This window comes from Pelophylax lessonae (genome assembly GCF_965119305.1).
Source record: "Pelophylax lessonae genome assembly, chromosome: 5".
NCBI classification, from domain to species: domain Eukaryota; kingdom Metazoa; phylum Chordata; class Amphibia; order Anura; family Ranidae; genus Pelophylax; species Pelophylax lessonae.
This window is the reverse complement of record NC_138772.1, coordinates 225,264,356-225,290,974: the sequence shown is the minus strand read 5'-3', so window position 1 is coordinate 225,290,974 and position 26,619 is coordinate 225,264,356. Positions and strand designations below refer to the sequence as shown.

Genomic DNA, 26,619 nt, shown 5'->3' with positions numbered 1-26,619 from the left:
ACTGCCCTTAGATTCAGTGATAGTAGCCATGCATGGATAGATAATTGACTCCATTCAGTCACAAAGCTAGGTGACCCAGAAACCTCTGCATTTGTTCAGACTGTCATTCCTGTAGAAATGGCTGTTGTTGTGGTAGTCAGAAAAATGGCCGCCATTCCCCTGTGCAGCAGACTGTTTGCAGTTCTGTATATTCCTATCAGCAGCACTCCAAACGTCACTGCGTGCCCAGGGCCATGTGTGTGTTGGGTGTTGCTATGGGAACCAGAAACTGCTACAGTCACTGATCTGTGTTGTACTTCACTTCCAACGATCGAGCGGCTGCAGGAACCAGGGAAGATATTTTTCTCCAGGTAAATAGCTCAGATCAGCACTCTATTACACCCGATTGTCTTATACTATGCTGTAACGTCTACTAATTGCTAAATATGTTGTTTAATAGCATTGGAAATGACTAAATTGTGTTATAGTATCTAATACTTTCACAAAAAAAATATCTATAAAAAATAGATACAACAGAATCCTTGGGTTTTTATCATCCAAGAGTCACACAACTTTCACCCAAGATTCACTTATTTTTTTAATGGAATTGTATAAGAAAAATGAGCGAATCTTTAGTAAAAGCTGGGTGAATTGTGCGTGAAAACATTGATAAATAGACCCTAATCATGTTTAACCTATACTTTCTTTAGGTTAATAGGGAAGTTACTAAGCACTCAATCACACCGGTGCGACCTGTCATGTGATCTGACAGGTCCAAATCGCATGACAAGTCGCACCCTATTGTTGGCAATGGAACTGTTCAAATCGTGCATTCCGGCTTGGTGGTGCAGCACACATTTGAAGAAGTAACAGTACGTCTGGCGATTTCAGGGGACAATTTGCATAGACATCTGTGAACGTAATCGCACAGATGTCAGCCAAGTCGCCACTGACATGCAGCTTCGAAATCATACGATCACGTGAAGTCTCACGGCTTCAAAGTCAGATTTGGTGTGACTGGGGGACTAAAGCTGACCATGCACTAGAACACGTGTCAAACACAAGACCCGCGGGCCGAATCCGGTGTTCTGCTTTATACTAACTGGTTACTATGCAGAGTTGCTCCAGATTCTGTCTGCTCCATTTTTGTAATTGAAATAAAGATAAAGTTTTGGACTTTGAGTGAGGTGTGTGACCCTCTGTGACTAAAATGCTCATAGACACATGCAAAATATAGGAAAAGAGAACTGGGTCAATGTAAAACCATAGTTTAATTGGACCATCAGATAAATAAATGGTGATACCATTATACATGGAAGGGTTGGGCAGGGGCTTACTGGCAACTTTTGGCCTGGGGGGCAAGAACAAGCCAGAGGCCCATGGTGCCTCTTCCCACTCTCCCTCTATCTGGCCTCCTTCTGACCCCCATTCCAGGCTGAAGCTCCGCTCCAGGTACTCTCTACTCACTGGCTGAATCCAGGTTCCTGATCTGGCCACCAGGGTGGAGCTGGGACAGCTCGGTCGGGGCTGGCCAGGGGAGGAGAGTCTCTAGTGGGGCATCAAACCGGCCTCAGCTCAGACACAGCTTACACAATCCATCCCTCTGTGACTAAAATGGTTATAGACACATGCAAAATATAAGAAAAGAGAACTGTCAATGTAAAACCATAGTTTAATTGGACCATCAGATAAATAAATGGTGATACCATTATACATGGAAGGGTTGGGCAGGGGCTTACTGGCAACGTTCGGCCCAGGGGGCAAGTACAAGTCAGAGGCCCATGGTGCCTCTTCCTGGCCTCCTCCTGATCCCCATTCCAGGCTGAAGCTCCACTCCAGGTACTCTCTACTCACTGGCCGAATCCAGGTTCCTGACCTGGCCACCAGGGTGGAGCTGGGACAGCTTGGTTGGGGCTGGCCAGGGGAGGAGAGTCTCCAGTGGGGCAAGGAACCAGCCTCAGCTCATACATAGTTTACACCATCCATGCTGGGGGGGAGGCCTGCGCTCCGTCCTTGTCTTCATCCCAAACTCAGTAGGTCAGCAGTGGGGACTTTTTACTTCTCTTCACCAGGAATTATTTAGGCATGTCTCTGGCAGAAGCAGTGCAGCCTTTTTATGGGGGCAATTGCCCCCCTGCCCCCTGACCCTGTCCTCCCCTGGGGTTGGGTAAGAGGGTATGGATTGTACATGGATGATACAATAGGAACAAAGGCGCTAATGAATCAATAATAATGTACATATATTCATGATGAGTATAGACATAAGTGTACATATAACACAAAGATAATTGGAACAGTAATGCAATTAAGTACATACAGTAATAGGATAAGGAATGGTATTATGAAATTGCTTCCTAGGGGGCTCAACGCGTTTCGTGAGTAATCACTTCATCAGGAGCAGGTACAATTCATGTATCTAGAACAAAAAAAACAAAAAAACAAAAAAAAAAATATATATATATAAGAACCTGTATCCAGCTAATAAACAACTTTGTAGATCCAGACCCTTATACAAATGTAACTCACAAATGGGCTCCAATCGTTACTCCAGAATGTGTAAGGTTGCACGTTATATGAGGGTGTATCTGACACAGGAGCCGAGGGAGCAATGCCTGCACCCATCAGGTAGGTACGTGAAAACTGCGTGAATGATATGAGTCCTCATATGGGGATCACCAATACCTCAACCAGTCATCCAAATAGGTAAAATAGTAAGGTATAAAGCCAATATATGGCTATAAATGGTTATCTAATAGAGGTGAGGTAAGATGGAATCCCATCATTTCTGTAATTTTCCCCTGTTTCAGGCCAGATTCACATATGTGCGGCCTGGGGTCTGGTGTGTTTCGGTTCACCAATTCAGGTGCGATTCAGGTCTGAATTTCTGCCTGCATTCAAACCTGAACCAGACCCAAAAACGCACAGGACCCTTTTAGAATCTGCCCCGTGGCCGGACATGTGTGAACTGGCTCCATTAACCACATAAGGACCGGGCCTTTTTCTCACACTTGTTGTTTACAAGTTAAAATAATTTTTTTTGTGCCGGAAAATTACTTAGAACCCCCAAACATTATCTATTTATTTTTAGCAGAGATCCTAAAGAATAAAATGGAGATTGTTGCAAATATTTTTTATCACGCCGTATTTGTGCAGCGGTCTTACAAACGCAATTTTTTGGGAAAAATACACTTTTTTGAATTAAAAAATAAGAAAACAGTAAAGTTAGCCCAATTTTGTTATATAATGTGAAAGATAATGTTACGCCGAGTAAATTGATACCCAAAATGTCATGCTTCAAAATTGCGCACGCTCGTGGAATGGCGACAAACATTGGTACTTACAAATCCCCATAGGCGACATTTTAAAAATTTCTACAGGTTACCAATTTAGAGTTACAGAGGAAGTCTAGGGCTCAAATTATTGCTCTCGCTCTAACGATCGCAGCGAACACCGTTTACATATGTGGGTGCGACTTGCGTATGCGTTCGCTTCTGCGCGCGAGCTAACCACGTCACTTCATGTGACTCTTCAGGGGCAATAATTGGAGATTTCGACGAGTTGGCTGTTTTCACAGAACACCCTCAGCGTGTACACTACGGTACACGATATAATCAGTGGGCATTGTTAGTCCGCCTGCTAGTAACCAACAACATGGCCGCCTCCAAGGCGGCGACAACTTTTTTCCTTCTTACATGGTATTCTGTCAAAACAGCCAACTCTTCATGTACCGTAATGTATACGCTGCCGGTGTTCTGTCAAAACACCAACTCGTGGAAATCTCCAATTATAGCCGCTGGAGAGTCACTGGAAGTGACGTGGTTGGAGATTCTGGCAAGTTGGAGTTTTCGGCAGAACACCGGCCCTCCAGGCCATTTCATGTGGCCCTCGCACCTCTCTTGCCATTGCAGCACGCCCCTTGTTTCTGCCTCCACCTTTTCTCAGCAGTCAGCAGCAGAAAGGAGGACAGAACTCCTTCTCCAGGTCCTGTGCCTCTCTGTGTAGGTCAGAGGTCTTCAAACTATGGCCCTCCAGTTGTTCAGGAACTACAATTCCCATCATGCCTAGTCATGTCTGTGAATGTCAGAGTTTTATAATGACTCATGGGATGTGTAGTTACGCAACAGCTGGAGGGGCATAGTTTGAGGATCCCTGGGTGCAGAGAAGATTTTCTCTGCCCCTCCCCCAATCTCAGCAGTTGGCAGCAGAGAGGAGTACAGAACTTCTCCTAGAGATCCTCCACCCCTCTGTGCAGCAACCCCTCGTCTCCATCTTCCCTGGTCTCAGCATTCAGCAGACTCCAGTCCTTCTCTGGTCCTCCTCCAGACCATACACTTTATTCTTTGCAGCTCCACCCCTAGCCTCTTCCCGACAGCAGCATAAGATAAGGGGGGTGCACTGTGATGTAAGGGAGATTTGGGGACTCTTGACTTCTAATGGTGGGGGGGGCTCTTGACATCTGAAGTAAGAACCTGCCTGGTTCGATACTAATTAAAAGGATTTTTTAGGTTGCTCTTCATGTAAATAGTTTTGGTAAATCTAAAGGAGATTGTACAATCAGATTGTATAGTGTATGGCCAGCTGCACAAGCTAGATGCTAACTGGTTACTCCAGATTCTGTCTGCTCTGTTTTTTTAATCTTCCCCTGTTTCAGGCCGGGTTCACATATGTGCGGCCTGGGGTCCGGTATGTTTCTGTTCACAGATTCAGATGCGTTTCAGGTGTGAATTTCTGTCTTCATTCGAACCTGAACCAGACCTGAAAAGGCACAGGACCCTTTTGGAATCCACACCGCGGGCAGACGTGTGAACCAGCTCCATTAGGAGCCAGTCACACTCGCATGTCATGCGGATTGGATGCGCTGAATACCACCTCCAATTCGCACATATGTGAACTCGGCCTCAGGGAATTTTTTAATGCACAGTGAGTCCCGGTTCACATCAGTGCGATGACAGACATCACATGTGATTCGGAGCGCACTGCTCTGCAAATCACATGCAATGTCTGTGCGATGCGAATTCAGCCATACAGATTGTATGGCTGAATTCACATCGGATTCGGACATAACAGGCACAGGACCCTTTTTTGAGTCCACAGCAGAATCGGATCGCATGGTGGTTTACACCTATGCAATCCGTTTAATGTGCAAACTGATCTGGGCATGTCGCTAAATTTGTATTGACATCCCCAGTGATTCGCACATGGCAGTGTGAACCGCCTGCGATTTGAATGTGATGCGGGAACCCGCAATGGATTCGCAGGGTTCCCCCATCGCATATATGTGAACCGGCACTAAATGTAGAAAAACGAGTGTAACCTGCGAAAGGCTGAGACATCTGCTTACAAAAGGACCTCGGACACTTCTGCTATAAACGTGTGCTAGGTTTGGGACACAGTCAGGCAACTGACATTTTCAGATGGAAGCCAGCAATGGCAGCCTCCATGACACTGTAACCTTTTTACTAGTAGACCAATTTATTTACGATCATGTTAAAATGCATATTTTGTTTATTTATAATTTATTGACTGGGAAATTGACTTTCAGAAAATGATGGTAAAATTTCTAAAAGCAGAGGACCAATAGAAAAAAAAGAAAAAAAAAAAGATTTTTTTTTTTTTTTTTTTTTAGTAAAAACTACACTCAAATAGATTTTTTTTTCTCTTTTTGTAAAATATAAATATGTGGGATTGTGGTAAGTAAATACATAGCAAATATACCAAGATTAAAAAAAAAAAACCTCATGAAGGGGCAATAAACTATGATAAAAAAAATGTACATATCAGGGCCAGATCCAGCCTGTCTGATCTGGGGTTAAAGTACAAAAAAATAGAAAAATAAACAAGGGGACTGCCAACGGGTGGATGGGAACTCCGGCACATTCTCCAGCTGAGAAGCAGTGGACTGGGAGCTTGTGTTAGAAATTGGGTCAGGGGCTGCCGTGCCTGCTATGCATACTAAAATAATCATACACAAGAACGTCCAATGTAATCTTCCAACGCAATGAGTTAGGTAACATTAGCCAAACAAAGCGCACTAGAAGGCGTGCACGGAATTCCCGTCATTCTACCCAACCCTCTGCCCCCTCCCATTTTTCTATCTCTCCAAAATCCAGCTCCCCATTATTTCTATCTCCCCAAAGTCTAACCCTCTTCTCTCCATTTTACTATCTCCTCGAATTCCAGCCTCCCTTCCCTCCAATCTCCAGCCCCTTCCTTTTTCTATTTCTCTCCAAAGTCCAGCCCCCCATTTTTCTATCTCCCCCAAAGTCCAACCCCCCATTTTTCTATCTCCCCCAAAGTCCAACCCCCCATTTTTCTATCTCCCCCAAAGTCCAACCCCCCATTTTTCTATCTCCCCCAAAGTCCAACCCCCCATTTTTCTATCTCCCCCAAAGTCCAACCCCCTCCTCTCATTTTTAGGTCTCTCTAACATCCAGCCCCCCCCCCCCTCCATCCACTTTTCTGTCTTTCCAAATTCCAGGCCCCCTTCCTTCCCTTATCTCCTCCAAAGTCCAGCAACCCTTTTTTTCTGTCTCTTCAATGTCCAGCCCCTTCCTTTTTCTGTTTCTCCAAAGTCCAGCCCCTTGTGTTTCTATCTCCCCAAAGTTCAACCCCTCCCCTCGTTTTTCTGTCTCTCCAAAGCCCAGCCCCCCCCATCCCCCCATTTTTCTGTCTTCCCAAAATCCAGTCCTCCTTCCCCCCCATTTTTTCTTCCCCCCAAAGTCCAGCACCCTTTTTTTTTGTCTCTCCAAAGTCTAGCACCCACCCCCCTTTTATGGCTCCCCAAATTCCAGTGCTCCTTCCCCTTATTGTCCGTTTCTTTAATGTCCAGCCCCTTCCTTTTTTTGTTTCTCCATAGTCAAGCCCCTCATTTTTCGTTCTCCCCATAATTTTAACCCCCTGTCTCTCTAATATCCAGCCCCCCGTCATCAACTTTTCTGTCTCCTGAAAACTCCAGTCCCCCTTCCCCACCATTTTTCTTTCTCCCCAAACTCCAGTGTTCCTTCCCCTCATTTTTCTGCCCCTCCAATGGCTATTCCCCCTTTTTTTTCTGTCTTTCCAAAGTCAAGCCCTCATTTTTCTTTTTCCCCCAAAGTCCAGCACCCCTTATTTTTCGGTCTCTCTTAAGTCCAGCACCCCCCCCCCCCTTTTATGTCTCCCCAAATTTCAGTCCACCTTCCTTTTGTTTTTTCCTGTCGCTCCAAAGTCCAGACCCTCATTTTTCTATCTCCCTAAAGTTTAACCCCCTCCTCTAATTTTTCTGTCTCTCCAACATCCAGCCCCCCCGTCATCAACTTTTCTGTCTCCTTAAAGCACCAGTCCCCCTTCCCCACCATTTTTTCTGTCTCCCCAAACTCCAGTGTCCCTTCTCCTCTTTCCAAAGTCAAGCCCCCATTTTTCTTTTTCCCTCAAAGTCCAGCACCCCTTATTTTTCTGCCTCTCCTAAGTCCAGCCCCCCCCCCCCTTTTTTTTGTCTCCCCAAATTCCAGTCCTCCTTCCCTTTTTTTCTGTCTCTCCAATGTCCAGCGCCACCTTTTTTCCTGTCGCTCCAAAGTCCAGCCCCCCCATTTTTCTATCTCCCCAAAGTCCAGACCCCCCCCCCCCCACACTTTTCTGTCTCTCCAAAGCCCAGCCCCTCTCCTTCCACTTTTCTGTCTCTCCAAATTCCAGTCCTCCTGGAACAGAGGAAAGAGGGTCAGAAGGATTTGGTTCCAAATAAGGGACAGTTTAGAGCTATGTTTACAGTCACTAATGGGGCTTTTCCACTGCATGGAACCGAACGGTTCGGCTCGCTTTTGTGCTTTTCCACTGATGGTACCGCATGGTATGGTGTTGGAACGGTACGGTACGGCGGCGCTTTTCCACTACATGGAACCAAACGGTACGGCTCTCTAAAACAGTACCACCTCGATTGTGGTTCCAAGAGGTACCATACTGGTACCATATCCCACAATCCTTTGCATGCAGTCACTACTAGCCACTGATTGGTCAGAGAATCGTTGTTATCCCACCCACTTACTTTAGTACTACTTTAGTGGAAAAGCAAACCATACCAAACCGTACCGAACCGTTCCAACACCGTACCATGCGGTACCATGCAGTGGAACGGTACACCTTGCGTTTTCACTGCCAATAGTACCCTTTCATGATAGGCGTGGTGTAGCAAGAAAGCTGTGATCGACGATTCTCTGTCAACCAATCAAGTTCTGCAGAGTGTAGCTCCACCCTGTTGGTACGGTACTAATGTGCTTGGTACCCCAATGAAAGGGTACCAAAAAGTGGTACGGTACGGTTCGGAATTAGGGTACCATTCATGATGTAAACAGCATAAATAGCGTACCGTACCGAACCGAACCGTACCAGAAAGCTCAGTGGAAACGAGCCATAAAAGTCAGTTATAAAAGTAACCGAAACACAAAAAAACAACAAGGCTTCGTTCACACGTGCAGTAAAACCTAGTGCTTGAGTCACAGTTTTACCACCCCCCCAACCACTCTTTTGAATATTGACATGCAGTTGCTCATGACTGTAATGTGGTGCTTCGCAACCAAGGCAAGGATTGTTGCTCTTACTGAACACAAGTAATGCAAGTATATGGGGCCGTGCCACAATCGCCTACAGTTCATGCAGCACGGTAGTGTGCCATTTATTGGGTTAAATCAGGCGGTGATTAGGTGACAAATGGGCTTCTCACGCCTGTCAGGTGTCCCCTGAAAAGTGATCCAATGCAAGTTGCTCTTCAGAGGGCACCACATGTGTGAATGAATCATAATACTGGTATTTTTTTTAAACCAGAAAAGGTGTACGGTAGGTAGTTTCTATGTTTCTGTAGCATCCCCTATAAATAATTTTCTATGTATAATACACAGAGATGACAGTCACTGACATACAGTAGTTAACGCAGCACAGCAGCCCACAGTATGTTTACCTGCAATAAACTGTGTGGAAGGAGAGGGTCATCTGCTTTACCAGGGTCAGGTCTGTGTATATAAGGAAAAGTAAGAGAGGAGGGAGTTTGTTTCACAATACTGTCCTAAGCCATGCCAATGCACAGTGCTGGAGGACGAGCGTTTCACAATACTGTCCTAAGCCATGCCAATGCACAGTGCTGGAGGACGAGCGTTTCACAATACTGTCCTAAGCCATGCCAATGCACAGTGCTGGAGGACGAGCGTTTCACAATACTGTCCTAAGCCATGCCAATGCAGAGTGCTGGAGGGCGAGCGTTTCACAATACTGTCCTAAGCCATGCCAATGCACAGTGCTGGAGGACGAGCGTTTCACAATACTGTCCTAAGCCATGCCAATGCACAGTGCTGGAGGACGAGCGTTTCACAATACTGTCCTAAGCCATGCCAATGCAGAGTGCTGGAGGGCGAGCGTTTCACAATACTGTCCTAAGCCATGCCAATGCAGAGTGCTGGAGGGCGAGCGTTTCACAATACTGTCCTAAGCCATGCCAATGCACAGTGCTGGAGGACGAGCGTTTCACAATACTGTCCTAAGCCATGCCAATGCAGAGTGCTGGAGGGCGAGCGTTTCACAATACTGTCCTAAGCCATGCCAATGCACAGTGCTGGAGTACGAGCGTTTCACAATACTGTCCTAAGCCATGCCAATGCACAGTGCTGGAGGATGAGCGTTTCACAATACTGTCCTAAGCCATGCCAATGCACAGTGCTGGAGGATGAGCGTTTCACAATACTGTCCTAAGCCATGCCAATGCACAGTGCTGGAGGATGAGCGTTTCACAATACTGTCCTAAGCCATGCCAATGCACAGTGCTGGAGGGCGAGCCGGCATGTATGAACACACTGCACATTACAGCCTGGGAAAGTAAATCCCGTCTGCTGTATTTGCAGGTGAAGTGGTAATTGCTAGTGGAGAGGCAGCCAATGTTTATGGACAGGGTTAAAACTCTGAAGGCCAGTTCACACCATATGCAGTCCAGTGCTTTTTTTCTGCATCAAAAACGCATGGATAATAGGTTATATGGTTTTCAATGGCATAGTTCACACCAGTGTGGTCAGTTCCAGAAATAAAAAGTAGAACGTGCTGCATTTTTTCTGCACTGGACTGTACTGGAAGACAGTAAAACACATCAGAAACACACTGGAACACATGGTTATTTAAGGTAAGAAAAAAAGAGGGAGAAAAAATGCACTGAAATGCATCAACGCACCAAAAAGGCATCAAAAACAGACTGGAACACATTAAAAATGCACATGCAGAAAAGCATTCAGGCTGCGTTTCTATGGTGTGAACTGGCCCTTAAAGGCAGCAAAAAATGCAAACTGCCCTGGCTGGAAAACCCCAGCACTGCCCCTCCATTCCATCCTCCTGCATCTCTCATTGTCACTGTGTAACAGACGCCTCTGGTCCTTGGCATCTATAATAGGCACTGACACTGCTGACAGCACACTTAGCACAGCTAATCCTTCCCACACAGCAGATAGCTGATGAGCGGAGCAACATCCCACAATTATTATCATTATTATACAGGAAAGACAGTACAGTTACAATACAATTTAAAGTCATTCTAAACGCAGAGGGTTTTTTTTATCTTAATGCATTCTATGCAATCTGATCAGTTTTTTCCACCTTCTGGGGCCCTTTGTGTTGCGTGGTCACTTTAAATGGAAAGGTGAGCCAACAGCCAAAAATGTTTTACGAGGAGTTTTTCTTAGTTGAACAAATTTTCAAATCGAAATCCTTTCTTTAGACTTCTGTCTGTGAGACGCTTGTTTTTGTGGTGATCCGCTTTTGAAATCTTGTTAAAGAGTTTGTTACGCCAACATCTCATATTCCTGATATGTGCCTGCTGTGCCATGTACAGTATCTGTATAAAAAAGTATCCTGTTCTCTTTGTTTTGCTTTCTTCATGTGAAATCCTGGGTGTTCCCGCCAGTCCCTCTGCTTTCCTATCAAAAACTGACCACACTAACCAGGAGAACATATCGTGGTCAGTTCTCTAGCTCTGCTGGGAACTCATCATGCTCTCCTTCAATGATCAAACCTGTCCTGACACCCCCCCCCCCCTTGCACAGCCTTTCACAGGGAAGCTCAGTGTGCTGTTGCTTCTCCTCCTCCAGCTCTTATGCAGCTGAGAATAGAGGGAATGTGATCCTTTATAAAAAAAAAAAAAGGTATTTACTATATAGTGTTTTCTTTTTTTTTTTTTTTTATCCATACAAAAATGTTTTGCCATTAATTTCTATTTTAATCGGAATGGGTTGTTTTACAAGGTGATTGTTACAATCACTTTTATATATACAGTTTATTTTTTGGCGTTTTATTTTGTTGATCTAGACTAGCACAAGCAACAGAATACATAAACAAAAAAAAAGATTTTTATTTAGGAAGTCACAGGGGATGAACCAGAAAACATTGTTTACAAGTTTAAAATCCCAGCTGTATTGTTTAGTACAAATACTTTAATTGTTTACAACAAGGGTTGCCACCAAATCCCTTTATGTACTGGCATCCGAAAATTACAGAGAATTTAGTCATGTTCTTTTCTTTGATGTTAAAGTGGATCCTCCATTAGATCTTTCATCTGGTCTATTTCTGCCCCTCACTTCCTGTTCCTGTGACAACCAAGACATTGTTATGAGATGAGCTTCCTCTGGGGTACTTTATTCACTAGGGATCAGTAACCGTGCCACTGTCATCCATAGCAATATATAGCAAATGCACGTCAAAGCAGGGAAAGGTCGGGGGGGGGGGGTGTTCACTACAATGCCCTGGGTGTCACTGAGAAAAAAGGTGAGTGGTTATTTACTTAAGGGGGAACAGGCAGCAAAGAACGCTGTCTGTCAATCAAACCCTTCTGTACTCCATGTTCTATGCAGACTCTCACTTTAATCAGGAAAACAACCTTTGTAATCAGTCACTTATTAAAAGAAGCTGTTTGGTGGTTGATTCATTAAAACTGCAGACATGAAAATAGGAGTTGTTGCCCATAACCATTATGTAATTGTTTCGTTTTTTTCATTGTATGAAATAAATGCGGATTGCCTTTAATACATTGTTTTTGTTCACATTGTCTTTTCTCCTTTTTTTTATTTCGGATCAACCCCCCTTTTGTACTGATTAACAAGTTGGGTCTTAACCACTTCAATACCGGGCACTTTCATCCCCTTCCTGCCCAGGCCAATTTTCCCCTATTAGCGCTGTTGCATTTTGAATGGCAATTGCGCGGTCATGCAACACTGTACCTGAACCAAATTTATGTCATTTTCCCCCCACAAATAGAGCTTTCTTTTGGTGGTATTTGATCACTGCAAAAATTTTTTTCTTTTTTGCTAAACAAATAAAAAAAAGACAGAAAAGTTTGAAAAAAAAAAAGTTTTTTTTGTTTATGTTATACAATTTTGTAAATAAATAAGTTTTTTCCTGCACTGATGAGCACTGATGAGACTGCACTGACAGGCACTGATGAGGAGGCACTGATGGGGTGGCACTGATAGGCGGCACTGATATGTGGCACTGATAGGTAGCACTGACATGCAGCATTGGTGCTGGGCACTGATAGGTGGCACTGATGGGCACTGATAGGCGGCACTGGTGGGCACTGATAGGCAGCACTGACAGGCGGCACTGATGGGCACTAATGGGCACTGATAGGCGGCACTGGTGGGCAATAATGGGCACTGGTGGGCGGCAATGATAGATGGCAATGATGGGCACTTGTGGGCAGCACTGATGGGGAGGGCACTGGCGGGCAGCACTGATGGGGAGGGCAATGGGGGGCTGAGCCCTGATTGCCATCCCTGGTGGCCATAGTGGGCATCCCTGGGGTCATGGTTGGGCATCCCTGGGGTCATGGGTGGGCATCCGTGGTGGTTCTAGTGGCACCCCCCCCCCCCCGAGGGTCTGCACTGGTAATCAATGATCTGATTACCAGTGCCGACCCCCCCCCCCTGTCAGAGGAGCCGCCGACCGGCGCTCCTTTACTCGTGCCTGTCAGGCACGTACTGAGGAAAGCTGATCAACGTCTTTACTATGTGACTAGCCGTGATTGGACACGGCTGATCACATGGTAAAGAGCCTACGTTAGAGATCGGAGATGTCATATGACGTCCGGTCAGGATAATGCAGCCACATTCCCAACGTCAAACGCCTATAGGGTGGGCGGGATGTGGTTAAATATAGTAGGCCTAATTTACTAAACAGGGAAAAATGCAATACACTTGCATTGCCGGTCCGCACGAGCATGCATGCACAGCATTCGCAATCCCTGAACCGATTTTACCATTCAATGCATCAAAATATTGCTGCTTTTGTGCCCTCTTTTCCAAAATAGTGCACAGTGGCATGCATCAACATTTTTCTTCCAGATTGTAAGCTCTAACGAGCAAGGCCCTCTAATTCCTCCTGCATTGATTTCAGGGGAGGACTGAGCCAGGGGCAGAGGGGCAAATGCCCCCCGGGCCACTCGGATGCTCCGTAAAAAGGCTGCACCGCTTCTGCCACAGACATGCCTGAAGGTTTCCTGGTGAAGAGAAGTAAAAAGTCCCCACTTCTGACCTACATAGTGCGGGATGAAGACAAGGACAGAGAGCAGGACTCCCCCTAAGCATGGATGGTGTAAACTGTGTCTGAGCAGAGGCCGGTTCCATGCCCCACTGGACACTCTCCTCGCCCAGGCAGCCCTGGCCGAGCTGTCCCAGCTCCACCCAACTGCCCCCTGCTGACCAGGTTGGGAACCCAGTGAGTAGAGAGTACCTGGAGCAAAGCTTCAGCCTGGAATGGGGGTCAGTAGGAGGCTGGGAAAAGGGAGAGTGAGGAGGGCTGAGTCACTGCACCACGGGCCTCTGGTTTGTACTTGCCCCCTGGGCTGAACGTTGCCAGTCAGCCCCTGATTGAATTGTATTGTAACTGTATTGTCTTCCCTCAAATTGTAAAGCGCTGCGAAAACTGATTGCACTTTATAAATCCTGTATAATAATAGTTTTATTTGAAATGTATGTATTTATTGTATTCATTATGGAAAGTAGCAGGTTTAAAAAAAATCTATATGCCTTGTTGCCGAGAGCAGAAAAAGCAAGGTATGTTTGAGTATTTATTTTTGGAACCTCCATACTTATATAGACGAATGAACGTATGTGGATGTACAGAAAGATGCATGCATGCGCAACACAACCCTGCACCTCTCCATCTGCGTGAAAGTTTCACATAGTTTTGTTTTAAAACCTTCATTTTTGTCAGTATTTTAATTTTTTTTTAGGACTTGTTTACATTTGCGGTCAGGAGGTGAAAAAATAATCAGTTGGGCTGCAGTTATACCACGCCCTAAACTGCCCCCTTTAAGGGGAACTTCCCCTATAACAACTTGATAAAAAATAATTTTCTTTAGCAAGTACCAAACATTCCTCAATAAAGCGATTGTAAAGTCTCGTCTTTCGTTCATTGACGGACACAGCTTCATATCTTCTTTGACAGATGGGTTATGCTGCTCCTCCTAGGAGTAGGACGTGTCTAAGAAGATATGAAGCTGTGTCCGTCAATGAACATCAGAGAAAAGGATTTTACAGTAAGACAAAAATCCAGTTTTCTCTTTCATTCATTGACGGACACCGCTTCATATCTTCTTTGACATGTCCTACTCCTAGGAAGAGCAGCATAACCCATTTGTCAAAGAAGATATGAAGCTGTGTTCGTTAATGAACACCAGAGAAAAGGATTTTATGGTAAGAAAAAATGTATGGTTTTTTTCCTATAAAAATAACAAACATGTTATACTTACCTGATCTGTTGCATTGGATTTGCACAGAGCAGCCCGGATCCTCCTCTTCTCCGGTCCCTCTTTGGTGATCCTGGCCCCTCCATCCTGTTGAGTGCCCCCACAGCGAGCAGCTTGCAATGGGGGCACCCGAGCCAAGTCACAGCTCCCTGTGTCCATTCAGACACAGAGCCCCGTCCCCTCTCTCTCCTGATTGGCTAGCTGACTTTGATTGACAGCAGCAGCAGCCAATGGTGCCGCCGCTGTGTCTCAGCCAATCAGAAGGGAGAATTTCAGGCGGCTGAGACACTCGTGGACATTGTTGGACAGAGACGGACCTCAGGTAAGTGTTAGGAGGGGCCGAGGGGGGCTGCTACACACAGAAGGTTTTTTATCTTAATGTATTAAGATAAAAAAACCTTCTGACTGTACTACTTTGCTGAAGCTAAGAGCCCCTGAGCAGAAGTAAATCTTTAGGCTGCCAGCAGATCAGCCTCTAGTAGCTCTGATTTTTGGTACAGTGCCAAGAGAAACTGAGCATGTAGAGAACAGGGTGAGACAGAGTTTCCCTGGATTTTTTACAGTATAGGCAGTCACTTAAATGTTTCTTATAGCTATACCTGCAAAAGGGGCCAGTTGCACAGTTGTGCGACGCTGTACCAAAATAACATTTATGTCTTTTTTTTCCCAAAAATAGCTTTCTTTTGGTGGTATTTTATCACCTCTGCATTTTTTATTCTTGTGCGCTATAAACAAAAAAAAACAAAACCGACAATTTGGAAAAAAAAAAAAAAAAACAATCTTTTTTATTATTTGCTATAAAACATATCCAATTAAAAAAAATGTAAAACATCTAGTTTCTTGATAAATTTAGGCCAATATGTACTTTGCTACATGTTTTTGGTATAAAAAAAAAAAAAAAATCCTATTAGAGCTCTTCCACACAGTCCGCCTCCGTAGGCGGATCCGTGCTGTTCAGCGGGGATCGATCCGCCGATCCCCGCTGAGCCGGCGGGTGACAGCTCCGTCTCCGCTTGCAGTGCGGAGAGGGAGGTGTCACAGCCCCCGCTGCTCTCTATGGGGAATCGGATGAGAGCGGACCGCCCGTCCGCTCTCATCCGATCCCATCCGATTCGATCCCCAGGACGGATGGAAAATAGGGTTTCCATCCGTCCGGATTTCACGGACAGGATCGGATGCGGATGGCAGCGGGTGTCAGCAGACATGTCACCGCTGACATCCGCTGCTCCATAGGGCTGAATGGGGCATCCGATCAGATCCGCCTAAAAAAGTGACAGGCGAATCTGATCAGACCGCCCGTGTGAAAGAGCCCTTAAACATATATTTATTGGTTTGCGCAAAAGTAAAGTTATAGCGTCTACAAACAAGGGGATATATACTGGAATTTATGTTTATTTATTTATTTGCTAGTAATGGTCTAGTTCACTTCACTTCAATGGCCTGCCCTATGCACCTTTGTCGCCCAAAAGAAGCTCCTGCTTCTACTCCTTTTTTTGGGCGACACACTTTACGCAATTTTTTAAGTCTTGTTTTGCTGTGATTACAGTGCGATTCTGCTATGCGACAGCCACGCTAAAATCACACTGCATTTAGAATGAATGGTACCCAAACGGGCAGAATCACAGCGATTCCACACTCGATTCCATATTGTGAAGTGCTAATGGAGCCTCTGTGTTTCTTCATACTGAAAAGTGTCTCCACGTTTTCAGTGTTTCCCTTCACCATAAATTGGACAGCCACTCATCATTACAAAATGCCTATCTTTCTCAAGATCGACATACAGAGCGCTGAACTCTCATGATAGGAATCGGCTGCTTCACAATAGTGAACTCCTCACAGCCGCTCATTTCTCTTGGCGGGCAGACATCCAGGGAACATGAAAGGAACGAAAGATTGCATGCCATAATACTGCTAAACCATATACAGTATATCACAAAAGTGAGTACACCCCTCACATTTTTGTAAATATTTTATTATATCTTTTCATGTGACAACACTGAAGAAATGACACTTTGCTACAATGTAAAGTAGTGAGTGTACAGCTTGTATAACAGTGTACATTTGCTGCCCCCTCAAAATAACTCAACACAGCCATTAATATCCACCTTTCTAGAGACTGAAGTCTAGATCCTGTTATTGCATAGTTACTGTATGTTATTTTGCTATTATATTTGTGCTTATTTAGGCTTTTTAACACAGCATCAGTTGAATTGTAATTTTTTTGTACATACAAGAAAGGCATAGATCGGGGTGTACTGGTCCCACAAAGCCGCCAAAGCTTACAGTGCTTCCCCTAGAGCAGCGATGGCAAAACTTTTTGAGCCCGAATGTCAAAACTGCCACACAAAACCAACTTATTTTTTTAAAGTGCCAACACTGCAATTGGTAACAGCCACAGATAATGGCTGCAAGGGCCTCTCACCAATTCCAGCGACACAGCAACAACGCTTCCTCCGAATAGATGTCCACTCACTCTCGGTTGCCCGTGGCGACGCCCGCAACTGACACTGCAGGGGCAGTATCCTTGCAGCCTCTCTGTCCCCTGGCTCACAGTGTGCTGCTCCAGTCTCTCTCCCTTGCAGCAATGACTCCTCTCTCTCCTGGTGGTGATATTCGGCTGCACATTAAAATGGACCCATAGTCTTCTGGGACTAAATGTCCCATGATGCACTTGTCAACCTTCTCATTGGTCCCTTGCTGCAGCCAATGGGGAGGCAGGAGAATCAGAGCGGGCAGCGATCTCTGCAAGCCCCGCTCTGTCCCTGTCCAGCTCTGCTTGACAGAAGAAGGGCGGCGAGCGGGGAAAATACACTGACAGCCCACACTTGCTTCTCCCCTTGTCACAGCGCCGCTGCACTTCAAACTCCAGCAGCTTTGCTGTGCGGGTGGAGCTGGGCTGGACATTAAAATAGACCCATGGTCTTCCAGGATTACATGTCCCATGGTGCTCTTGTCAAGCTCCTCATTGGTCCCTGGCTGCAGCCAATGGGGAGGCAGGAGGAATCACAGTGGGCGGCGATCTCCGAAAGTGCCACTCTGTCCCTGTCCAGCGCTGCTTGACAGAAGGGGGACGAGCGAGGGAAATACAGACAGCCCGCGCTCGCTTTTCCCCTTGTCACAGCACCACCGCCGTGTGGGGTAGGGAGGATTAGAGAGCGCAGGTAGCAGTGGCGGCAGCTTCCCAGTATTGCTGGAATGCACACAGAGAGGGCTCTGCGTGCCAGCTGTGGCATGCATGCCATAGGTTCGCCATCACTGCCCTAGAGAATTCATGTACCTGGATACAAACCTGTCCAGTTTGTTCTTGAACCTGGAAGCCAGGAGGTCAACATCTGGTGTGTTTCCCTTCACCATAAATTGGAAAGGCAACCTGCGACACAGATTCTGGAACACCCTGGGGTATGGGGACTACTCCCCTAATTACTCCCCTTCTGGGTGAGGAAATCTGCCTGATAATTATCTATTCTTGGGATGTAAGTGGCATAAAAAGCAGCAATGTGAAGTTCTTCTCAGGACAGGATCGAAACTAAATGTCTTGAGCTTCCTCTAAGATGGGAGATGTACAGATGACCTTCCAGCAGGATAATCCAATGCTGCAGAGAAAGCCAAATCACGCAAAGTTCCAGTACATTGATCAGGAGACAAGACATCTTCTGCATGGACTCCTCTCCTCCCCAGCCTGATAGGCTGACATTTGTCATGAGCCAACAGGCAAGGGACAACCTGGTCCTCCGTGCCAAACTGATTAATGTGTCCAGGGACCTGATTAATAGAACATTTCATTGTAGAGGTAAAGGAAACTGCCTCAAAGGAGGCTACCATAAGGCCCAGGGCTCTTTTACAAAAGCAGAGAGTCTAGCGAGTCCTTATCTGAAATGCTCTAATCTGGGACTGAGGAGTGTAAATGTTCTCCCATTGAGAAATATTCTGGCCTGAACTGTGTCCAGGACTAGACCCTGATACTCCAAACAATTTGTCCCAAAATGGCAATGCTGTGGAAGAAAAGCTAGCACTTTGGTACACACCCAAGAGGCAGACAAGAAGTCATGGCCATGAATTGGTAGTGTAGAGATCCTGCCATAAAATGTAGAAAATGTAGATGTGCCGGAAAGAAGAGGACAATCTGGTATGCTTTATTGATGTCCACAAAAGTCAGAAAATCTCCCTGGTGAAGGGAGGAGATGACGGATGGATTTCATGTAGAATTCCTGGATTCAAATGAGGACATTCAGAACAAAATGGGGGAAAATTCCCCTTAGTTTATGGAAATGGTTAACAAGGTAAAGTAAATCCCCCTAAACCATTCCACCACAGGAACTGAGGCAATAACACCCTGGCCTAGAAGACACAAGAGTTTTATGGAGATCTGCTAATCTGTGCAGTTATACTGGATGGTTGGAGGTGGGAAAAATAAGGTGAAGGCAGGGAGTAAAACTCTCGTTTGCAACCCTCCTGCACCCATGCAGTAAAGAAGCAAGTTGTTTCTAGAAAGTGGGGCCACCACACCTGCATGCTGGGGAATGTTTATAGTGACTTTGGCAGTCTTTAAGTGCCAGACCTTGCCGGCTGAGCTGAAACTAGGCTAGAAAAGTAGAGAAACATAGGAATGTTTGCAAACAGTAAGAGAGAGGGAATACTCATCAGTCTATTCCTTGGGCTTCTTGTGTTGAGGAAGATAGATTCCCTTGCTTGTGGTAGTGTCCTGGGTAACTAATATCTAGAATCAATCTGAGGAGACATTGTCCCCCTAAGACTATGTAGATCAAAATTTACTTGTGCAAGAATTCCTCAAATGAGCACCTTGACCAAAGAGCACACTCATTAGGAGAACCATGGGATAATAAGACCGGGAAGCTTTAGCAGACTAGCACAGCTGAAATAAAAACATTTCAGACATTTATCAATGCATGCTATAAGCAAGAGATCAGTTGCAGTAGTGGAAAAATCTCACTAAGGGGAATTTATCCAGGTAGCCATGGTTTAACAAGGTCCAAATAAAAGCAAGAGCCATTATTAGCACTAATAGGAGGGTAGAGCTGACTGCCGCAAAAAGGAGGGTTGATTCGGGTCTGTTTTTTCTTTTAATAAGTCAGCCCCATTAACTCCCCTCTCACAAAATGGCTAAATAACTACAGATGTTACTGTAGAAAATACCAAATAGGTAGCCTCAGAATTTTAAGAGGAACCCTAATCTAGCTTAAGCTTGATAGAAATTCACAGCAGTGAGTTGCAGAGATAGGGACAAGAAAACTGCCTCCACTCTAGACTGATAACTCCATAAGCAATCCTCAGACAAACTGGCCTGACCTGAATAGTAGAGCCCTATGTGAATTGTAACATAAACGGGTAGTCAATGCTGACCACATGACTGTCACAAAGACAACACCAGCATAAATAATGATTTGGGAATCCATGCTGTAGATGACTGGAGAAGTTTCCATTAATTCAGGGCTGTCATGGAGCATACCCTGCACTTAGTGGTTGACAGGGGAGACTTCCAGGATTTCACTTATCCAGCATGGATCTACCTGCATTCGATGGCTGAATGGAGAAACCTGAAGTATTTCAATATCCAGCATGAATCTACCAGCAGCTATTGATAGTGGAAAAATCTTCCAAATAACAGAGAACGGTAGAGCTGAGCAAAACACACGCACTTGCCTGAGGACACTAGCAAAAAACTGAGGCATGATGGTACTGAGGTTATCCTGTGCTGGCCAACTTTTTTGTGTTGCCAGTGTTCATTTCTCATGTAGCCAGTAGGGATGATCGAACTTTTCAAAAGTTCGGTTCGACCAGAACACCAGAACTTCCAAAAAGTTCGGCCCGGATTTCAGAACCCCATTGAAACCAATGGGACCCGAACTTCGATAATCAAAAAACTCAATTCTATTAGGTCACTTATAGAACAGGGATATGGCTCCGCTATTTTCACACCTTGCCGGTTTTGTAGCAAGCGTTTTTTTGGGCATTGTTTGGGGGTTATTGGAGGCAGGCATAACATCAGAACTTCTGTGTAGGGGTATATATATACACACACACTTATATGTATATATACACATACACATATATAGGTGTGAAAGTAGCAGAACACTATGCTTGCGCTAATGAAATAATTAACACCCATATGGCTTCTCTCCTTTCACACCTATATATGTGTATAAATACATATAATTGTGTGTGTATATATATATACAGAAGTTCAGATGTTTTGCCTGCCTCCAAAGACCCACAAAAATGCCCAAAAAAAACGCCTGCAATAACACACCTGGGAGTTTTTTTTTTTGGCGCAGGGGTTTTTTTGGGCATTTTTTGTGGGTCTTTGGAGGCAGGCAAAACATCTGAACTTCTGTATAGGGGTATATATATATATATATATATATATATACATATACACACACACTTACAGTAAACCCCCCTCCATTGCGGGGGTTACGTTCCGGACCCAGCCGCGAAAAGTGAAATTCCGCGAAATAGAAAAACCCTATTAAAATGCATTGTAGGCATGTTTATTTTACTGTCACTGTATGCGTAGAAGCATTTTAAGGTCTTTAAACACACTTTTAAAACAATAGAAACTCATTTAAACACATAAAAGATACTAAGAGACATAGCAAGAGCTATGGAAAACACAAAAAATATTTCATTTTTAATGATTTATATAGTAAAATAACATTACAAAAAAAAGTGAATTACCGGGACCGCAAAAACTGAACCGCGATGGAGCGGGGGATTACTGTATATGTATTTATACACATATATAGGTGTGAAAGGAGCGGAGCCATATGCCTGTTAATTATTTCATTAGCGCAAGCATAGTGTTCTGCTACTATCACACCTATATATGTGTATATATACATATAAGTGTGTGTGTATATATACCCCTATACAGAAGTTCAGATGTTTTGCCTGCCTCCAAAGACCCCAAAAAAATGCCCAGGTGTGTTATTGCAGGCGTTTTTTTTTGGGCATTTTTTTGGGGTCTTTGGAGTCAGGCATGACATCTGAACTTGTGTATAGGGGTATATATACACACACATGTATGTATATATACACCTACACATATATAGGTGTGAAAAGAGCAGAACACTATGCTTGCTCTAATGAAATAATTAACAGGCATATGGCTCCGCTCCTATCACACCTATATGTGTGTATGTGTATAATACATATAAGTGTGTGTGTGTATATATACCCCTATACACAAGTTCAGATGTCATGCCTGACTCCAAAGACCCCAAAAAAATGCCCATAAAAACGCCTGCAATAACACACCTGGGCTTTTTTTTTTGGCGCAGGCATTTTTTTGGCCATTTTTTGGGGGTCTTTGGAGTCAGGCATGACATCTGAACTTGTGTATAGGGGTATATATATACACACACTTATATGTATTTATACACATACAACCATATAGGTGTGATAGGAGCGGAGACATATGCCTGTTAATTATTTCATTAGCGCAAGCATAGTGTTCTGCTCTTTTCACACCTATATATGTGTAGGTGTATATATACATACATGTGTGTGTATATATACCCCTATACACAAGTTCAGATGTTATGCCTGACTCCAAACATGTCCTCAAAAAAGCCCTATAAACGCCTGCAGCAAAAAGCAGGCTGACCGGCGAGAAGCCATATCGCTGCTCTGTAAGTCACATAAGAGAAACAATCTTTTCTCTATAGCGGTCACCCTGACATGGAAGGGTTTTGTCACCCTGCCATAGCAGTCAGTGTCAGTTCACCCTACACTACACTACGGTCACCCTGGCATTTAACACTTTCCCTACAGAAACTAGATTTTTGAAGCTAACTAAAGTGGAAAATAGCACCCTAACTACACTAGATATCCCTTTCCTCACACTAATAATTGCTAAATGACACTTTTGAAGCAGAAGTAACAAAACTGCTTCCACTCTCTTCCATGTCTCTGTATTAAAATGCTAGGAATTTGGCGGGGCTATCTTATATACTGGGGGGGCGTATTCACTAATGATTGGCCTCTGGACCCCCTAGTCACTCCAATCAAATTCCTAGCATTCTCCTGCCCCCTCAATTGGCTTTTGGCTAATGGTTCTGGTCAAATCATGGGCTTTTAAAGCCCATTTCCTGTCCCATTGCATTTTGGTCGGTTCTGGTTGCCGAATTCTGAACTTTTTCAGCAAAAAGTTCTAAATTTGGCCAAAACTCGAACAGTCAATGTTCGGATCGAACCGATGGTCGACCCGAACCGTTCGATCATCCCTAGTAGCCAGTAGGATAACCCAACCGTCTATGAATAGATGAGAATAAAAAAAATGTTTGCGTGTTTAATACAATTAAAACTAAAGTTGTTTTTTTAAAAAAAAAAAAAAAACGTTTACAGTATTCTCTACTAAATTTAGTTACATTACATACTTCTGGCACTCTGGGAGCTAATAACTTTTTTGGGTCCCCGGGCCAGCTGCAGTAAAGATGATCTGACGGGGATACATCCCCCTCCTATCCTTTTCTACAAATTCTTTCACTGATACCTGCCTGTAACACATTTGTGATGTGAATGGGGGAGAGTCTGATGAGTCACAGGATCCTCTCCCCCATTCACAGCAAGAAGAGGACAGGGCAGCTCTGCAGTGAAGATTTCTAGAGAGTTCAGAAGCCCGTACATAGTAGGACATACTTAATTACAGATAAGCAATATAACTAAAGCTGTAAAGAAAAAACATATTTTAGATAAATTTCAGCTTTAAACATTTTGCAATATCTAAAGTAGAGCCTGCTGGTCGTAGACAGCTCAAAAAAAAGAAAGCAATGCACATTGTTACCTGCATGTAGTCAAGACCTTTTACTTTAGAGAACCACACGTGTATTGCTACCAGGTTATCACACTTCATCCTGGTGCTCAATAAAGTTGTTCAAGGACAGAGGTAGGTGTTTCCCCTAACTATTGATCCTATAGAGCAGTGGTCTCCAGACTGCGGCCCAGGAGCCAGATGCAGTCCTTAGCTTTCTTTTATTTGGCCCTTGGGCAGGCACTATTCCTGCCACTGACACCAATGAAGAGGCACTTTTCCTTCCCCTGATACCAACAATGGGGCATTATTCTTCCCACCAATGCCAATGATAGAGCAAAGTTTACTCACATTGATGCCAGGGCATTTTCTACTTTGTCTAAAAAAATATAATGGTGCACTGTTCTTCTAAGATTGTGAAACAATTGTAACTAATTGTTAAAAATGAAAAACAGTCCCCCTGACCATCTGAAAAACAGTCCCCCTGACCATCTGATCTCAGTGCAAGTGTGGATTGACTCCGTTGATTTTTCCTGTTGTCTATGCTTGTTTTTTCACTATATGCTGTAAGCTTTCTCCAATCTTGTCCTCCTATTTACGTTATTCATTGTCTATTTTTAATCTAGTTTGTTCAGGAAAAGACGCAATGCGACCAAAGGAACCATCTGCTCCCCCCAGCAGATTTGCTACTTGTGGTAAGTCATTTCAATGGAAAAGTCTTGTTTAATCTACAATAGCTAGCAAGTAAGGGTAAGTTCATTATTGGTTGAACTGGATGGATTTGTGTCTTTTTTTAACCAGACTAACTATGTACTATAACTATGTAGCATTGATGATATCTTCGACCCTCTGAGAAGAAGCAATAACTCTTATTGGCAGAGTGGTCTTCTTTTGCAGAGGTACTGTTTATTAGGAATATACACAGATCAGCCATAATATTATGGCCATTGATAGGTAAAGTGAATAACACAAACTATCTTGTTAACATGGCATCTGAAAGTGGGTGGGATACATAAGGCAGCAAGTAAACATATTGTCTCTAAAGTTGATGTACTGAAAAGAGATAAAATGGGCATTGCAGTTTGTTTTTTGTTGCGTAGTCACAGTCAGGGTGCCCATGCTTACCCGTGTCAACAGCTAAAAGTGCCATAATGGACACCTGAGTAGTAGAACTGAACTCTGGAGCAATAGTAGATGGTGGCCAGGCTTGAGGAACCACGTTTTCATTTACATCATATGGATTACCGGGTGCATGTGTATCGCTTACCTGGGGAAGAGATGGCACCAGGATGCAGCATGGGAAGAAGGCAAGCCAACAGAGGCAGTATAATGTTTTGGACAAAGTTCTGCTGGGAAACCTTGGGTCCTGCCATTCATGTTGATTTTACTTGGCATGTACCACCTACCTAAACATTGTCGCTGACTAAGTACACTGGAAACAGAATTCTCTGATGGTAATGGCCTCTTTCAGCAGGATAATGCACCCTGCCACACTGCAAAAATGGTTCAAGAATGGTTTGAGGAACGCACCAAGGAGTTTGAGGTGTAGAGTTGATCTCCAAATTTTCTAGATCTCAATCGAATCAAGTATCTGTGGGATGTTCTGGGAAAAAAATCTGATTGCAACCTCCAGGACTGAAAGGGCCTTTACACACCACAGCTCAGTTGCTTTCACATAGCAGCGCTTCTTAAAAGCACTATGGGTTTTAAAAAAAAAAACACATAGCAAGTTTTAATAGCGTTGCACTACAGTACATATGCGTGAATACCTGGTTGTTAAGGACACAGTCAGGTGCCCACTTCTTAACAACTGGCTATTCATTGGTTGTCAAGGATGCCAACAGGTGGTTGTTAAGGAACCAGAACCCGTCTTCATTCTTAACAACCAGTGTTATTGCCTCCCCCAGTACTTCCTTGGTGGTCAGCATGCTCCAGTTCCTCTTGTGCAGGAGCCGTGCTACCCCATTTAGGGGAAGGAGCCAGAAAGACAGCGGGAGAGTTAGTTAGGAGAATGTGAGAGTAGGAGAGGGGGCGGGCAGACTGGAGGAGCTGCAGAACTCCCACACTACTCTGGCAGGGGATGGGGGGAGTGCGGGGGGGGGGGGGCGGCATTGTTTACATATCTGCTGATTGTTTACAATCAGATATTTACTGGTTGTTAAGGACCCTGGCGGGTGCCCGCTCCTTAACAACCAGCATCTTCGTGCTATGTGAACCCAAAAACACACTTAAAAACACCCTGGTGCATTTTTGGTTCCTTTTTAGTGCATTTCCCATTGACTTAATAGAGGGTGCATGTTTGGTGTGTTTTTGAAAAGTGCATCAAATATGCTGTATGCAGGACTTTTCAAACCACATCGCAAACGCAGAGCAGCAGCGTGAAACGTTACATAGGATTTCATGCGAAATGCGTTTGATGCGATTGTGTCGCACTGGAAATATGCCTTCTAGCGTGGCAAAAGCTCATAGGTGTGAAAGGGCCCAAAGGATCTGCTAGTGATGGCTTCATGCCAGATACCACTGCATATCTTTGGAGGTCTAGTGACATCCCTGCCTTGAAGAGTCAGTGCTGTTTTGGCAGCAAAAAGGGACCTACTTAGTATTAGGTGGGTGGTCATAAAGTTATGGCTGATCAAAGTATATGTACAGTACATGCAGGGCAGCTGTTAGAAATCACAGGGCCCTGTACAGCCTACCTGACGCCCCCCGCCCTCTCGGACACCACCCCCCCCCCCCCCAGGAGCTGCCACCACCACCCTACCCCTCCCCCTTACAAAAACGTCAAAACTATATTTTCACAAAAAATACATGACAATCATTATTAGTGGACACAAACATTCCGTCATACATAAATTCCATCTTCAAGCCAAAATTCTCCCCAAACAATATTGCATATATTCCACCAACTCCCAGTTCCAAGTGTACAGGGGGATGACTGAATCCCTGTAGCTATTCCCCTGGTACATCGGTACAGCCATATTTTCTCACTACAAATGCAGGTTCTGTTTCCTAATTTTCACTGCCACATAAAGCTTGTCCTTTACTGCTCCGTTTCACAATGCAGTCTGTGTACTAGATAACTCATTAAAAACAATGCACTCCCTGTGTGGATGAAATCTTCTGCACA

The 26,619-nt window shown here is 44.5% G+C and overlaps 1 protein-coding gene across 1 annotated transcript in view; it reads left to right on the top strand.

The window, feature by feature from the left end:
• The first annotated feature begins 204 nt into the window (after positions 1 to 204).
• The window catches only part of LOC309556017 (uncharacterized protein C7orf57 homolog), a 78,739-nt gene continuing 52,324 nt past the window's right edge, over positions 205 to 26,619 (top strand). The window contains exons 1-2 of the mRNA XM_082258284.1: positions 205 to 350; positions 24,119 to 24,187. Of these exons, the coding sequence (XP_082114410.1) occupies positions 24,139 to 24,187 (49 nt within the window). The 5' untranslated portion in view covers positions 205 to 350; positions 24,119 to 24,138. The remainder of the gene's footprint in view (positions 351 to 24,118; positions 24,188 to 26,619) is intronic.